The 17,552-nt window shown below is 48.4% G+C and overlaps 1 protein-coding gene across 1 annotated transcript; it reads left to right on the forward strand.

The window, feature by feature from the left end:
• Positions 1–13,373: 13,373 nt before the first annotated feature.
• LOC125507576 lies at positions 13,374–15,735 on the forward strand. Its single transcript, XM_048672119.1, has 5 exons — positions 13,374–13,681; positions 13,912–14,029; positions 14,111–14,971; positions 15,050–15,199; positions 15,321–15,735. Exons 3-5 carry the CDS (start codon positions 14,705–14,707, stop codon positions 15,639–15,641), a joined length of 738 nt encoding a protein of 245 aa, XP_048528076.1. The 5' UTR covers positions 13,374–13,681; positions 13,912–14,029; positions 14,111–14,704; the 3' UTR covers positions 15,642–15,735.
• The last annotated feature ends 1,817 nt before the right edge of the window (positions 15,736–17,552 follow it).

Genomic DNA, 17,552 nt, shown 5'->3' on the forward strand with positions numbered 1-17,552 from the left:
CGTTCTCCTCCGCCTCGTAAGCAAGCAAAGAAGACAGCCACATGCGCTCCGTCTGCTCCAGCATCTAGCAGTACAGCCAGAGGCGGGAGACAATACAGATTCGGTCCATCTCTAAAGCCTCTAGAGAAGTTACCACACGAGAGGTCCGTGGAGGAAAACGCGAAGAACGTGGAAGGCGAAGCGAGGGACTTCTTTGAAGTGGTGAAAGCAAAGAAACATCCACCTCCGGAGGAGAAGGTAGATCCGGTTAAAGCAAAGCGCACACTCGATGCCCTGAAGAAACCACCACCGTCTCCGCCGAAAAACAACTATGAGCGCATTATTGGAAAGTCATTTATCAAAGCGGAGCGGTCGGGAAGTACTATCAGTGATCGAAGGTTAGCAGAACGACGAGCTGGGAAAAAATTTGCCCAACTTGGCGAACAAGCGAACCAATCGTGCCCCCGCTCAAGGTGTCTAGCGATATCGTCGTTAATGATCCGAGGATGGTGCCCAGTTATACCAATCTTGGAGATTACCTGCCCGACGATGCAAATTTTGATATAATGGAGGTGGACGAACACAAATACTAGTACGGGAAGCCTCTCGTCAGAGATGGAACTATTCTGACAACGATGATGCGAAGATTCCATGATTGGTACATGAAAACATGCATCGAGTCTAGAGGGAAGAATACTTTGACGCTGAGAGTTAAAGAGGAGCACGACCTCGTTGGAATTGAACTGTTGACTGTTCCATTTGAGGAGTTCTTCCAGTTTTTCAATCAAAAGGCCCTCGATAAATTAACGGTCACTTGCTACTATCTGCAAGTACTACTTTTGTCATTAAGTCGCTCTATATATAGCTCAGCTCTTTCATTGCATGTATATATAATTATTCTCACTATATTATGCAGATTGAAGATCGTCGAATGCAGAAAAGCAGAAATCTATGATATTGGGTTCATTAACACAAATCTCATAGATGAATTTACGGTTAAAAATAATGCCAAAGAATCCGAGGCCAACTTGCTCCAATCGTTGGTAATAAATCAAAACAAAGATAAAATACTCTTTTCTTACAACTTCAAGTGAGTGTTACTGTCTTCTGCATATTCAGTTTCCCTTATTACTCGAGGTTATAGTAATGTAATTGATGAGTTTTGTCTGCGTGCGCAGGTTCCACTATATTCTCCTAGAGATTAAGCTTGAGTAGGGACTAGTAACCGTCTTAGACTTGAGACGAAAAGATCCCGAGACCTATGCGGACATGACTAAAATTCTCAACAAGTAAGTTCAATCGATCATTATCGCACCATATCGGCAACTTTTTGTTCATTTCCTGATATCTCAAGTAATAATTATTTTCCTTGTCTTGTAGGGTTTGGAAAAAGTTCACCGCAGAAGCTCCGGGACTGCCGAAGGAGCTGCGATGGACATACCCGGAAGTAAGTAGTACTAGCTAGCTAGTTCCGCGCATCTCCCATTGATTCCAACTACTTTCATCAATGCCATTTATAATGCTTCATTATCAGTTTGATTGACCTCTATTTCTCGTAAAGTGCTTGTTGCAGGAACCCGGGAATGATTACTGTGGATACTACGTTTGCGAGTTCATCTACAACGTGACTTGCAAAAACCCGGGGCTACTCTAAAAGAAAATTTGATGTGCGTAAGCAATAATATTCATAATTTAATTATATTACCATCATTTGTGTTAAGTTTCATTCATATATATGTATTGACCCCCTTCTTCAAATTAGATGTGGCAGATGCGGGATGATCTCCTACCACAAGATCGCATGAAAGCAATTCAAGAGGAATTGGCGGGATTCTTTCTTGACCACGTCATCAATAAAGCTGGAGAATACCATTTGGAAGCTGACTTCATATATAATTAGGGGATTATATTGTAAGAGATCTTAATATTGTATATATGTAGCCAGTAGCGCCGGATAGATGTATGAAAACTTGTTGTTCGACCAATCTCTCGGAGAAGGAGAGGTCGATATCACTTCTCTCTGTATGAATACGTTCATCACGAACTTCTGTACTTAATGGTTTCCTTCATTTGCTTACTAGCTAGCATGTCGAGTGTCTCTCTATACGTATAGCACGTAGCGTCGACTAAGCACGGAGATAAGAGAGGACACTTCTCTCTATTAATTAGCTAGCTAACACAATATATGAAACACCTAAATTAACCCCCCAAAACCCCCTTTCAAAAAGAAACCTCAGCTCCTGCCAGCTGCTGACGCGTGGATGCCTTTTGGTCCCGGTTGGTGCTACCAACCGGGACCAAAGGCCGTCCTGCCTGGGCTCGCCGCAGCGGCCACGTGGAGGCCCATCTGTCCCGGTTGGTGCAAGAATCGAGACTAAAGGTTTAGGGCTTTAGTAACGACCCTTTAGTCCCGGTTCCGCAACCAGGACAAACGGGCCTTATGAACCGGGACAAATGGCCCTTTTTCTACTAGTGAGAGAAGTTGGGTTGGTAACAAAAGAGCTGGATGAACTACTGCTGAGAGAGGAAATGTTGTGGCGTCAAAGATCGAGAACCATGTACCTATGTGAAGGGGACAGGAATACAGAACGGTTTCACCGCCAAGCCACTTGGAGAAAGAAAAAGAATACAATAGTGAAACTAATGACAGAAGATGGCAAATGGGTGGAACAAAGGGAGGAGCTACATAAAATGTCAACAGACTTTTTCAAGGAATTGTACACACAAGACAAAAACATCAAACCCTAGGCATTGTTGGAGTTGATCAATGAATTAGTGAGCCCTGAGATGAACTTTGAACTAGAGAAAGAATCCAGCGATAAAGAAATAAGCGATGCGCTCTTCCAGATTGGGCCATTAAAAGCGCCGGGCCCGAACGGTTTTCATGCAAGGTTTTACCAAAGAAATTGGGGTGTTTTGAAGGAAGAGGTAGTGGGGGCAGTCAAGGGATTTTTCACGGATGGACTGATGCCAGAGGGTTTGAATGAAACAGTTATCGTGTTAATACCCAAGGGGAATGATCCAAAAAGCTTGAGAGACTTTAGACCAATCAGTTTGTGTAACGTGATCTACAAGGTAATCTCAAAATGCCTAGTGAATCGGCTCCGCCCACTCCTAAACGACCTCATCTCGGAGACACAGAGCGCATTCATCCCGGGGCGAATGATCACAGATAATGCACTGATCGCTTTCAAATGTTTTCATAAAATCCAACACAGCAAACATTCCCAGAACACACACTGTGCATACGAGCTCGACTTAGCCAAAGCATATGACCGAGTGGACTGGAACTTCCTCGAAGGAGTCTTGAACAACTATGGATTTAGCAAGAAATGGATTGCTTGGGTTATGGTGTGTGTCCGATCGGCGCAGTACACAGTAAAATTCAATGGAAAATTGTTGGAACGGTTCAAACCATCGAGGGGGCTGAGGCAAGGAGACCCATTGAGCCCGTATCTTTTTCTGTTTGTGACTGAGGGCTTAAACTGCATTCTGCAAAAAGAGGTGGAGAGTGGGAATATCACGCGATTAAATTGCTCGGGGAAGCCCAGGTAGTTCAAATTTGCTTTTTGCGGATGATAGTTTGCTTTTTTCAAAGCGTCCGTAGACCAAGCAAAGGCGGTTAAACAGGCACTTGATGTTTTCCAAAAGTGCATGGGCCAACTGTTGAGTGCTAATAAGTGTTCACTACTTGTGAGTGAGAAATGCCCAAGTGATACTCAAGAAAGAATAAGACAGGTCTTGGAGGTTGAAACGTCCACTTTCGAGGGTAAGTACCTCGGACTTCCCACCCCGGAAGGTGGAATGAAAGATGGATAATTCCAACCTATCATGGAACGATTCATGAAAATGTGTAATAACTGGTCGGGCAGACACATGTCTTATGTGGCGAAAGAGGTGCATGTTAAAGTGGAAGTTCAGGCTCTGCCAACATTTACCATGGGTGTGTTCAAGTTGTCGACAGGCTTCTGTGAAAAATATGAACGGCTAATCCGAGAGTTTTGGTGGGGAAAGGAGGACGATCATCATAAGGTGCATTGGATGGCGTGGGACAAGCTAACGAAACCAAAGAGAGGGGGAGGCATTGGGTTTAGAGACATGCATATGTTCAACCAAGCCTTACTGGCTAGGCAAGGGTGGAGGCTGATTCAGAACCCAGAAAGTTTATGTGCTCGAGTACTAAAATCTAAATACTACCCCAATGGAGAACTGCTAGACACGGTTTTTGCTACCGATGCATCACAGACATGGAGAGGCATTGAGTTTGGCCTCAAGCTGCTCAAACAAGGACTAATATGGAGAGTTTGAAATGGGAAGAACATTCAGATACAGAGGGATCAATGGATACCACGATCGGAAGGGGTACGAGCTGCAAATTTCACCCGGAGATCCAGGCTTAGATGGGTGAATCAACTCATCAACCTCACGACAAGCAGGCGGGATGAGGGACTCATTCAGCAGATCTTCAATCCTTGTGATGCTACTGAGATCCTCAAGATTAAGATCCCACAAAGAGAGGTGGAGGACTGTGTGGCGTGGCACTATGAGAAGTCTGGGCTGTTCACTGTGAGTAGCGCTTATAAACTCGCCATGCGGTTGAAGGGGACTGGTCCACAATCTTCTACCTCAGGGGCAAGCACAGATGGTCGGAGCATTTGGGACGCCATTTGGAAGGTGGGAGTCCCTGCAAAGATAAAGATTTTCGCGTGGCAAGCGGCCACCAATACTTTAGCAACCAAAATGAACAAATGCAAATGCACACCAGCCACAACGAACATATGTGATGTATGTGGCAACGCAGAGGAAAACGAGTACCACGCTGTTGTAGCCTGCACTAAGAGCAAAGCCCTTCGCCATGCAATGCGAGAGCATTGGAGGCTGCCGAAGGAAAAGGATTTCTGGTACACGGGCGAGGATTGGCTCCAAGGTATCCTGAATGCAAGTAGTGATGATGTGAGGGATAAAATGTTGGGGAACGTAGTAATTTCAAAAAATTTCCTACGCACACGCAAGATCATGGTGATGCATAGCAACGAGAGGGGAGAGTGTTGTCTACGTACCCAACGCAGACCGACTGCGGAAGTGCTGACATGACGTAGAGGAAGTAGTCGTACGTCTTCACGATCCAACCGATCAAGCACCGAAACTACGGCACCTCCGAGTTCGAGCACACGTTCAGCTCGATGACGATCCCCGGACTCCGATCCAGCAAAGTGTCGGGGAAGAGTTCCGTCAGCACGACGGCGTGGTGACGATCTTGATGAACTACAGCAGCATGGCTTCGCCTAAACTCCGCTACAGTATTATTGAGGAATATGGTGGCAGGGGGCACCGCACACGGCTAAGGAATAGATCACGTGGATCAACTTGTGTGTCTAGAGGTGCCCCCTGCCTCCGTATATAAAGGAGCCAAGGGAGAGAGGTGCGCCGGCCAGGAGGAGGGCGCAGGAGGAGTCCTACTTCTACCGGGAGTAGGACTCCCCCCCCCAATCCTATTCCAACTAGGATTCCCAAGGGGGAAAGAGGGAGAGGGGTGGCCAGCCACCTCTCCTAGTCCTAATAGGACTAGGGGAAGGGGGGAGGCGCACAGCCCTTATGGGCAGCCCTTTCACCTTTCCACTAAGGCCCACTAAGGCCCATATGATTCCCGGGGGGTTCCGGTAACCTCCCGGTACTCCGGTAAAATCCCGATTTCACCCGGAACACTTCCGATGTCCAAACATAGGCTTCCAATATATCAATCTTTATGTCTCGACCATTTCGAGACTCCTCGTCATGTCCGTGATCACATCCGGGACTCCGAACAACCTTCGGTACATCAAAATGCATAAACTCATAATATAACTGTCATCGTAACCTTAAGCGTGAGGACCCTACGGGTTCGAGAACAATGTAGACATGACCGAGACACGTCTCCGGTCAATAACCAATAGCGGGACCTGGATGCCCATATTGGCTCCTACATATTCTACGAAGATCTTTATCGGTCAGACCGCATAACAACATACGTTATTCCCTTTGTCATCGGTATGTTACTTGCCCGAGATTCGATCGTCGGTATCCAATACCTAGTTCAATCTCGTTACCGGCAAGTCTCTTTACTCGTTCCGTAATACATCATCTCACAACTACCATATTAGTTGTAATGCTTGCAAGGCTTATGTGATGTGCATTATCGAGAGGGCCCAGAGATACCTCTCCGACAATCGGAGTGACAAAACCTAATCTCGAAATACGCCAACCCAACATGTACCATTGGAGACACCTGTAGTACTCCTTTATAATCACCCAGTTATGTTGTGACGTTTGGTAGTACCCAAAGTGTTCCTCCGGTAAATGGGAGTTGCATAATCTCATAGTTATAGGAACATGTATAAGTCATGAAGAAAGCAATAGCAACATACTAAACGATCGGGTGCTAAGCTAATGGAATGGGTCATGTCAATCAGATCATTCAACTAATGATGTGACCTCGTTAATCAAATAACAACTCATTGTTCATGGTTAGGAAACATAACCATCTTTGATTAACAAGCTAGTCAAGTAGAGGCATACTAGTGACACTTTGTTTGTCTATGTATTCACACATGTATTATGTTTCCGGTTAATACAATTCTAGCATGAATAATAAACATTTATCATGATTATAAGGAAATAAATAATAACTTTATTATTGCCTCTAGGGCATATTTCCTTCATAAAATACTTCTATTGCTGGGGCGGGCTTGGTATCGCTGGGATGACATTGTGCATGGAAAGGGTAGGGAGTCCATTTCGGCTTCTGTAATGTTCTTGCTCCGGTATGAACAGGAGGTGTACAAAGCGAAGGACAAATCAGAAATAACTATGAACACATGTGGCCTAAACCTCTTTGGAGAGAAGCAAGGAAAACAACCAGTAACAAGTACCAACAAATGGAATCCACCACCAGCAGGAATGGCAAAACTAAACACCGATGTGGCTTTTAAGCCTAACACGGATTAGGTACCGGGTGCACCGTTGATAGAAACAACCTGGGTCAGGTCTACCTCTCGACGGGGTGCACTCTCTGAATCAGTGTGCATCGGTTGTGACGCCCGGATAATTAAGCTACAGTAATTCTCTCCTAATGATGCCACGTCACTTCGATTATTGGCGCTAATCTCATGTTAGTTCAAAAACGATTCAAATTCAAATTCAAAAACAAACAAACAATAAAAGTTTTCAAATAATAAAACTAAAATGTTCGGAGTGTGCCAATTAATGCCTAGGTATTTATGGTGAAGGAACCACGCTTCTACAGGATGTCTAAATGCTTGAAAATGAATTAAAACAGAAGAGAAAACAAACAAAAGGGAAAAGAATAAAAACAGAAAACAAAACTACAAAATAAAAATAAAAGGAGAAGAGGCCCCCTGGCCAACTGGGCCAGACGGCCCAGCTGGCCGACCCGCTGGCCCACTCAGCCGGCCCAGTTGCCTTGGCCTATATGGCCTTCCCCCACTAACCCTAGCAACCACCCAGACCACCCCCACTTCTCCCCCCACGAACCCCCATCTCCCCTCGCTCCTCCCCCTGCCCTCCCGATCTGGATCGGGAGCAGATAGCCCCGTCGCCGCCGCCCGTTGCCCCGCACCACGTCGCCGCCCCTTGCGATGCCACCTCACCACCGGCCGCCGCCATCCTCCCCGCGCTCCACCGCGCTTTTCACTGCATCCGCCTCGTCTACTTCCGCTACGGTCATCGGAGCACCCAGAACGGGTCGTCGTCGTCGTCCCTCTCCCTCCCGCTGCTCTGACGCCATCCGTCCTCCCCGAGCACACTGCCTAACCCTACAGCCTCGATGTGAGCCCCATCATCGTTTCCCCTTGCCTCTCATTCCCTCCCCGACGCTTTAGGTCGCCGACCTCGCCGGCCCCGCGCTTGCGGTTAGCGTGCGCTCACCGTGTCCCTGCCGCTCGCTGACGCTCCGCCTCGCGCTCTTCGCGTCGCCGCTGGACGCCTCACTTGTGCGCCCGCCGGCCTCCGCCCCGCGCACCGCGCCGCACGCGTGCTCACCGCTGGCAGCGCCCATCCGCTGTTTGCCCTGTGCCGGCGGCCGTTCTCGCCGGCCACCCCCTGATTTGGCCGCCACCGCGCCCTTGGGCATGCGCCCAAGCGGGCAAGAGCCCGGCGCCCGTTGCGCCCGCTCGAGCCGCCCAGCGCCCACACCCAGTGCCCAATTTGGGCATGGGCCTATGACAAGTGGGGCCCAGCCCCCAGAACGTTAATAAAAAAGAGTTGTAAATAAATAAATGATAAAAACTATATTGATTAATTAATTAACTTAATTAATTAATGTTTAATTAACCTAATTAACTAGTGTTAATTAACTAAACAATAATTAGATTAGTTAAAACCTAATTAGGCTGAACAGACAATGACACGGGGGTCCCACCCCTGTTGACCAGTCAAACATTGACTGGTCAACTGGGTCCCCCTGGCCCACTTGTCAGCCTCTGTGTACATTCTGTGTACGCAGGGCTGGGTACCCATAGCATTTTGTCTATTAATTTTGAATTAGTAATAATTTCAGAAAATGAATAAAACTTTGAAAAATCATATAAAATAATCTGTAACTCGGATGGAGAAACTTTGTACATGAAAGTTGCTCAGAACGACGAGACGAATCCGGATATGCAGCCCGTTCGTCCGCCACGCATCCCTAGCATAGCAAACACGCAACTTTCCCCCTCCGGTTCGTCTGTCCGAAAACGCAAAACACTGGGAATACCTTCCCGGATGTTTTCCCCCTTCACTGGTACCATCTCGTACCGCGTTAGGGCACGCCTAGCACCATGCTTTGTCATGTCATGCATCGTCATGCATTTGTTTGCATTATATTTATTGTTTCTTCCCCCTCTTCTCTCGCTAGACACCGAGACCGACGCCGCTGCTACCCAGTACGACTACGGAGTTGACGATCCCTCTCTCTTGCCAGAGCAACCAGGCAAGCCCCCCCCTTTGATCACCAGATATCGCCTACTCTTCTCTATACTGCTTGCATTAGAGTAGTGTAGCATGTTACTGCTTCCCGTTAATCCTATACTGATGCATAGCCTGTCCTTGCTACTACTGTTGTTACCTTTACCTACAATCCTAATGCTTAGTATAGGATGCTAGTTTATCATCAGTGGCCCTACATCCTGGTCCGTCTGCCATGCTATACTATCGGGCCGTGATCACTCGGGAGTTGATCACGGGTATATACTATATACTTTATACATGATACATGTGGTGACTAAAGACGGGTCGGCTTGAGGAGCACCCGCGAGTGGAGTTTTGAGGCGGAGCGGCAGGGCAGGTTCCGACCACCTAGGAGAGAGGTGGGCCTGGCCCTGGTCGGCGTTCGCGGATACTTAACATGCTTAACGAGATCTGGGTATTTGATCTGAGTCTGGCCATTTGGTCTATACGCACTAACCATCTACGCGGGAGTAGTTATGGGTATCCCGGCATCGTGGTATCAGCTGAAGCCTTCGTGACGTCAGCGACTGAGTGGCGCGCGCCGGATTGGAATGGAAGGCCACTAGGCTAGGTCTGCTTTCGGCCGCGTTCGCAACATGCAGGTGTGCTAAGGGCGATGGGCCCAGACCCCTGGGCGCTTAGGTTTAGACCGGCGTGCTGACCTCTCTGATGGTCTAGGTGGGGCTGCGACGTGTTGATCTTCCGAGGCCGGGCATGACCCAGGAAAGTGTGTCCGGCCAAATGGGATCGAGCGTGTTGGGGTATGTGGTGCACCCCTGCAGGGAAGTTAATCTATTCGAATAGCCGTGATCTTCGGTAACAGGACGATTTGGAGTTGTACCTTGACCTTATGACAACTAGAACCGGATACTAAATAAAACACACCCTTCCAAGTGCCAGATACAACCGGTGATCGCTCTCTCACAGGGCGACGAGGGGAGGATCATCGGTTAGGGTTATGCTATGCGATGCTACTTGGAGGTCTTCAGTATACTCTCTTCTACACGCTGCAAGACGGAGGCTGCCAGAAGCGTAGTCATCGAAAGGACTAGCTATCCCCCTCTTATTCCGGCATTCTACAGTTCAGTCCACCTATGATAGCCTTATTCCAGTTGATATCAATGCATACATATGTAGTGTAGCTCCTTGCTTGCGAGTACTTTGGATGAGTACTCATGGTTGCTTTCTCCCTCCTTTCCCCCTTTCCTTCTTCCTGGTTGTCGCAACCAGATGTTGGAGCCCAGGATCCAGATGCCACCGTTGACGACGACTCCTACTACACCGGAGGTGCCTACTACTACGTGATGCCCGCTGACGACGACCAGGAGTAGTTAGGAGGATCCCAGGCAGGAGGCCTGCGCCTCTTTCGATCTGTATCCCAGTTTGTGCTAGCCTTCTTAAGGCAAACTTGTTTAACTTATGTCTGTACTCAGATATTGTTGCTTCCGCTGACTCGTCTATGATCGAGCTCTTGTATTCGAGCCCTCGAGGCCCCTGGCTTGTAATATGATGCTTGTATGACTTATTTTATTTGTAGAGTTGTGTTGTGATATCTTCCCGTGAGTCCCTGATCTTGATCATACACGTTTGCGTGTATGATTAGTGTACGATTGAATCGGGGGCGTCACATCGGTGGAGGAAGCCGATGGACTAGTGATGTTGCAGGGTTTGTGGGAAATGGCCAAATACTACATTGGGCTAATACAGGTGGAGGTGGACTGTTTGTTTCTGTCCAATGCACTAAGGCCAACTTCACCGCACGGCCCTAAATTTATACCCATTTTGTCCGAATTTTGTTCGTATGGGGTAGAAATAGAGGGAACAAACGCCGGACAGAGGCCGCACAAACTCGCTGCGCCCATTGCTGGAGTACCCTAAATCTATACCCATTTTGTCTGGATTTTGTCCGTATGGTGGGCCAGGTACAGAAAAGGAGAGAGTGACAGGTGGGGTCGAGGCGGACACAGACGGACGACGAGGACGCGAAGACGTCCGCTTTCTGTCCGCTTTGGCCCCAAACCGAGAGCAACTTTGGTCTGGAAATGGGGCAAAAGCGGACACAGACCGGACGAAACGTCTGTATGCTCTCATGCGTTGGGTCGTTCGGTTTGTTCATTTTACCCCAAACGGACACAAACGAACGATTTGGGGTAGAAATGGCTCACGCGCTGGAGTTGGCCTAAGGACGGGTGCTACGAACAAATCAAGCATGTTTCCCATTGTCGCAGATATTAAAACAGTGTTGGATGGCTTCAGTGAGCACAAGATAGATTGGGTTAGGAGGGACCAAAACAAAGTAGCCCACAACATAGCAAGCCGAACAAAGAGCTCTGGGGACTTCGTACAATTGGGCTCAGTTCCAGATGATTTGTTAGATATCCTGGCTGATGATTGTAATGTGTTGGTTTAACCCTTTTGGGTGGGGGAGTGCTACGCGTCCGTCGGCGGATCTTTTTAAAAGATCCGCCGCCTGGCGTGCCGTGCGATCTATATTGCTCAGCACACAATTCCTCTTTGCAACAAGAGTATTGTTTCAGAAACAAGGGTGCTTTGTTCGGAAACATATCGATAACTATTGCAACATGAGCTTTGTTTCAGAAACATTGGTGCAGTTGCAAAAACATCTCTGCGTATGATTCCACTTTGCAACAAGAGCTTTGTTTCAGAAACAACTATTGCAACAAGGGCTTTGTTTCAGAAAAAATATCGCTCAGTGCTGGGATGGATCAGCAGGGAGGGCTCCCCGACACTGACATCATTGATGGTGAGGCCATGCGCCGCGCTGCGCGCTGCAGGAACGATGACCGGGGCGCGCGGATCTGAAGCACTGTCACCGACGTCGAGTGGTGGCGCTGCAGGAACGATGACCGGGGCGCGCGGATCTGAAGCGCTATCACCGACGTCGGGTGGTGTCTTGGCGAGATGCAGGGCAGGAGAGATGTGAGTGGCAGGGCGGCCGACTGCCTAGCCGGCGACAAGTGAGGTGGTGAAAGAAAAGCGGAGGCATGGAAGTGGAGCGATGAAGGCCTGCCTCGCCGCTGAATGACGGCTTTTGGAGCAGATCGGTGGCGAGCAAGTGCGTACCTAGCCATGTAATCTGTTTGCAGCAAGTGCCGAGTTGCAGAAATAATTCTGAAACAAGGATGGAGTTGCAAGAACATGAAGTAGGTGAAGGTGACGCCTGACCGTCCGATCAACAACAGATCGAACGCTCACGGAGACGGACGACGCGCGCGGAAAGATCCGCCGGGTGACCACAAGCTTTTCCCTTTTGGGTGGGGCGCCGCTACGCGTCCGCCGACGGATGTGTTAGAAACATCCGTCACTCGGAGAGCCGTTTGATTAGACACTTGACAGCCGCCGGATGCAACCATCACCCGCAATTGACCAGGTCGTTACTTCCTGCAACAGACGTTCTGTTTCAGAAACATAATCCCCTGTACGCCGCCATCCAGACACAACCCCGTCCATTACTTCCTGCAACAAGACTCGTGTTGCGAACCTAATTCCTGCAACACAACCCAGTTACAAAATTTATTCTCCTTTTTCCTGCAACAAGACTCTTGTTGCGAACCTAATTCCTGCAACAAGTGCAACAAGACCCCAGATGCAAAATTTATTCTCCTTTTTCCTGCAACAAGACTCTTGTTGCGAACCTAATTCCTGCAACAAGATCTCAGTTACAAAATTTGCAATATCTACAACCTCTTCTTTGTATTCTTCCAAAAGACCATTGTTGCAAAATTTGCAGCAGCATCTCTTACCTCTTCTCTGTATTCCTGCAACAAACCCCTTGTTGCAATTTTACCCAACAAAGAACATGATGCAGAAAACTTCACCTCGTCCCAGCCGCCATTACAATAACACCATTGTTACAGGAACTGCTGCTGCATGCGGTACTGACGTTTGTAGCTGACCTTGAGGAAGCGGCAGTCATGCCTATCCACACCAGTGCTCCTTCAGGACGGTGACACAGTGCTCCGGCAGTGGCGTGCCTCATAGAGGAAAGAGGAAAAGGAGGAGGGAGGAGAAGAGGACGAGCGCGGGTGGCGAAGCAACAACGTTTGGTTTGATGCAGTGGAGGTGGAAGAAGAGGTTGGGAAAGAAAGATGTGGATGGGATCTCTTTGTTGGAGATAAGAAGGAAAAATTAGAGCGGTGGTGCAGGCTCATGTGGGCACGTGACGCACAGGAAAGACGCGGCGTTTAGCATTGGATCCGTGGATGATTAGTATCTTTTCCCTTTTGGGTGATGCTAAAAAAAATTGCCGGGCCGACAGGTCCGAGCCCGAGGCACGACGGGACCGTGCGACGCTGGTCCCACCCGGCGTGATAAGTCTCAGCATTGGCCGCGAATCAGATACGGAGGCAAGTAGTAAAAGTCAACGCCATTTCCGAATACGGAGGCAGGATACGGGGCTGGCTGCACAGATAAAAGGACGCCCGCTGGGAGGGAGGGCTCTGTTTCTTGTCTGTCCCTGCGTTTCGACCTCGCTGCCCGTCCACTTTCGACCTTCGCAACCGCGCCTTCGCCGCTCGGCGCTCGCCGCTCGTCGCCTCTCCGGCCTACCCACCTCCCGTCAGAGTTTTGGTCCTAATCCTCAAAGGAAACCAATATCGTGGGTTGCTCCCCCCAGATCTCTGCCTCCGCGGCGAGTGGGGAATAAGAGGAGCCGCCGCCGCCGCCGCCGCCGCCGGCCGGCACCTCCGCTCCGCAGGTTGCCTCTGCTCTCTAATCCTATTATTACTTTCCTCTTTGCCCCCACTTCTTTTTTAGTTACGGGCGGCGGAGAAAGATGCGATTTTTCTGATGCACGCGACACTACTTACTGATTCTTAGTTTCAGACAAAATTCAGTTTACGCATACTTACATTATTATCTCAAGTCCCTATTAAGTATTAACCCTCTTGACTCTTGTTCCCCAACGTTCCTCAATGTTCTTTTCAGCACTGGAATGGGGAACTATCTGACGAGTAGAATAACGGCAGAGAAGCATGCCCATGTCAAGCAGACATCCAAGAATCGCAATGGAAGGCCTGGCCTTAAATTTCATGACCTTCCAGAGGTATGTTGATTTTGCCTTTCAACTTGTCCGTCAGGGTAAATAGATTTCTCTACTTAAACTTGTCTTCTCCTTTTGCTCAAGGATGTACTGTGCACAATTTTATCGAAATTACCTGCAAAAGAGGCTGTTCGGACCAGTGTTTTGTCGACTGACTGGAGATGTACATGGACAGCTTGCCCCAGACTAAGCTTTGGTGTCGATGATGTAAGTAAGAATGCAAAAAGGAAACACCAGCACACCCAGATGTTCATCGACCGTGTTAATGCGGTTTTGACCAAGCACAGCGGCAGGGCTCTTGACCAACTTGAGATTAAATTTATATTCGAGGCCAAGCTTGTTGATCACCTCAATAATTGGATTAGATTTGCTATGTCAGCCCACACAAAGAGTCTAGCTTTTGATTTGGCGCCACCGGACAATTTTCCCAAATAAGGGGATCATTACAGATTCCCATTTGAACAATTTACAGACAAGAAAAGTGTATCCTGTCTAGCGTGTCTTCAACTCAGCTTTGTATGTTTCGAACCACCTCCTGCCAATTTCATAGGTTTCCCAAACCTAAGAAAGCTTCATCTCCATGTACTCAAGACCACTAGACAGGATCTCGAGAGTATCTTGTGCAGTTGTGTTAATCTTGAATGGCTGAGCTTACTCAGATGCCATCTCAAGGATCAAATGAAGGTGGTTCGGCGGCCATTGTCCCACCTCCGCTACTTGAAAGTCGTGCACTGTGATATAACCAAGATAGAGTTCAATGCTCCAATGCTCTCCACCTTTGTTTATGATGGACCATACATACCTATTACCCTCCATGCTGCGAAGCTGGAAAATGCAACAATTAGGTTCCTCGGCGCAGTTTTTCAGCATTGTATCGCGTCACTCCTCAATGGGCTACCAGATGTACACAACCTGACACTGCATCTTGGAATGCAAGAGCTTGAGGTATTTTATTACCGGGACAATTTTATAGTTATGGCAGTCACGTAATCTTGCAATAACCTTTGTTGTTTTATCTTTCAGGCCCGGTGGATGTTAAATAGCCCTCGTGTGTTTTCTCACCTTAGGCATGTGCAAATACTGTTGATTATACATTATGAAGAATATGACAAAATCCTCTACTTAGTTTCTTTTTTAAGGGTTGCTCCGTTCATTGAAAAGTTGGAAGTACATGTGAGTAATGCTCTCAATAGTTCCCCCCCCCCCCTCCCCCCCCCCCCCTTTGTCAGCCATTATTTTCAGTTTGCATGTAGGTGGTAGCAAGAAATCCTACTAATCTTGATGACTTTTGCAGTTTCATGATATTGGCACTTTGTGGTTTGCAACCGATGGACCTTTGAGACAAGAAATGCCACCGTGTGAAGATAAATTTGTTAATCTGAAGGACGTTCGAGTTACAGGATTCAGAGGGGCACGCGGCCAAGCTGAATTCCTTATGCACGTGGTTGAAAATGCTCCTGCAATAGAGGTCGTGACTGTAGATACAGCTCAAAGGCTAACTGATGCTTGGGATCCAAATGAACCAATTCCTAGACTAGATAGTGCTGCTCTTGATATGGTTAGAGCTCCCCTCCTTAAGACACTCCCACCGAATGCAAAACTTTCACTTATTTAAGGCAGACTTGCATCTGTTGCATATATGTAGCTTCCGAAAGTAGAGTAAATCTGGCATGTAATTTCTCTTTAATTGTTAAATTAGTTATCATCAACTGTGTCTGCATCTTACTCCGTTGATTCGTTTCGGGATACAAAGGGGGAAATAGCGCTACGAGAGAAGAACTACAAGTACGAGTTTTTGGCTAGGAAGTTCCCACCGCAGCTCATATGGCAGAGGGTAAGGGGCTGTTTGAAAGGGAGCCCAGAGCTGCCTTGCGGCCAAATTATTTGGTCACCCTTTCAGATTCTGCAGCAACCTGTGGGCGAGTCCCTGGCGGCCAATTCCAGCGCCAAAATTTTGGCAAGCCCTTGTTTTGGTAGGGCTGGCATGGGCACAAACTTAAAAGCATCTACGGCCGGGCGTCTCAAACCCGCCTCATATGCCCGGGCGGGTCATCAGGTTACTGATCGGTCGCGAAAATTTCACCCGGACAAATGCCTCAAACGACCGGATTGACCGGCACCCCTCATATCCAGCTTAAATATAAGTGGATATGGGGCGACTGGGCACGTCCGTCACGTCTGACTGACGTCGGGGTCTCACGCGGAATCGCCCGGAAACCCCACGGTCCGAAACTCATCTCCACCATCGGACCGATGTCGCCGCGTGGCGCCGCTCCGGCGGGCCACGTAGTGACTAGCCCGTCTGTTTAAGCCGACCACCGACACCGAAACTTTACCCCTCCACATTTTCCTCCGCTCGTTCGCCGCCGTCGCCACTTTTCACTCCCCGCCCGCCACCACTAGTAGCCATGCCCTCAGGCCGCCGGATAAGGGGCTACTCATTTCTAACGCTGGAGCGTCGACTGCAGCTCCTTGAGCAGATCCAGGCAAGGCATGAAGCCCGGATTGCCGCGGGGCTACCTCCGGATGCAGTGGATCCGGAGGAGGAGTTGGAGGAGGAGGAGGAGGAGGAGGAGGAGAGGAGGAGGAGGAGGGGAAGGAGGAGGAGGATGTGGGGGACGCTGGGGACGCGGATCCGCGAGCGTAGCAGTAGGCCATCTTCGATTCCCTTCGCTCGGAGTTGGATGCGGAGGTGCGACGCCGTCGTCGGTAGGAGATGGAGGCGCAGCACGCCGTGAAGGAGGAGATGTTCACCTACATGGACGAGGTCGAGCAGGAGGAGGAGCCGGAGCCCTCCTATGCGCCCGTCCACCTGGCACCCTGCGCCGACGCCGTCGACATCTTTGACGACAAAGATTAGCTAGGGTAGTACATACTATGTAGTATGTAGGATTTTTTTTTGCATGCTTTGTATGGATTTAGGGGGTGAAATATGAGAGACTCGGATGCATTGAGGCGTGACCAATCACTATCTACGGACGCGCCCGGTGGTGTCTGCGGGCGCTTGAGGAATCGGATTTTTCAAGTCTGGTTGTAGATGCTCTAGTGAGTTTTGAAGAGCCTAATTTTCAAATTTGGGCAAGTCAATTGTTCCTAAACATTGATTCTTTTGTCAAGATTCGTGTTGATGTTTTTTCTTGTTTTGTTTCATGGCTTTTTAGGCTGATTTTTGACTTGCCTGGAGTAAGTCAATTTTTTCTTAGGCTGGATTTTTGACTTGCCCATGTTTAGGGTAAGTCAGTTTTTTCTGGAATGTACGCTAGGCTTTACTTAATCAGAGGCAACATTAACAGGTATTACATTTGTATGGTTGGGATTGTCTAGCCAAATGTGTCTCCTAAGAGCATCTACAGTTACATATGACAAATATGGTCCCTCAAATGTTCAGGGACGCATTTGAGCGCGTCGCACGGGCAGTGACTATACACATCTTAAATTTCATTTGTTGCATCCGAACATCTTATATTAGATTCTTAAATTCATACAAAGAAATGCAAATGAAATAACCTACGAACTATGTTGATCA

The sequence above is a fragment of the Triticum urartu genome, chromosome 5 (assembly GCF_003073215.2).
Source record: "Triticum urartu cultivar G1812 chromosome 5, Tu2.1, whole genome shotgun sequence".
NCBI lineage: Eukaryota > Viridiplantae > Streptophyta > Magnoliopsida > Poales > Poaceae > Triticum > Triticum urartu.

Bases quoted from the DNA above. Each gene is read 5' to 3' on its own strand.
- LOC125507576 (XM_048672119.1), top strand. From the start codon at position 14,705: ATGAAGGTGGTTCGGCGGCCATTGTCCCACCTCCGCTACTTGAAAGTC. The intron at 14,972-15,049 runs GTATTTTATTAC...TTTATCTTTCAG, and splicing joins TTGGAATGCAAGAGCTTGAG to GCCCGGTGGATGTTAAATAG. The intron at 15,200-15,320 runs GTGAGTAATGCT...TGACTTTTGCAG, and splicing joins TTGAAAAGTTGGAAGTACAT to TTTCATGATATTGGCACTTT.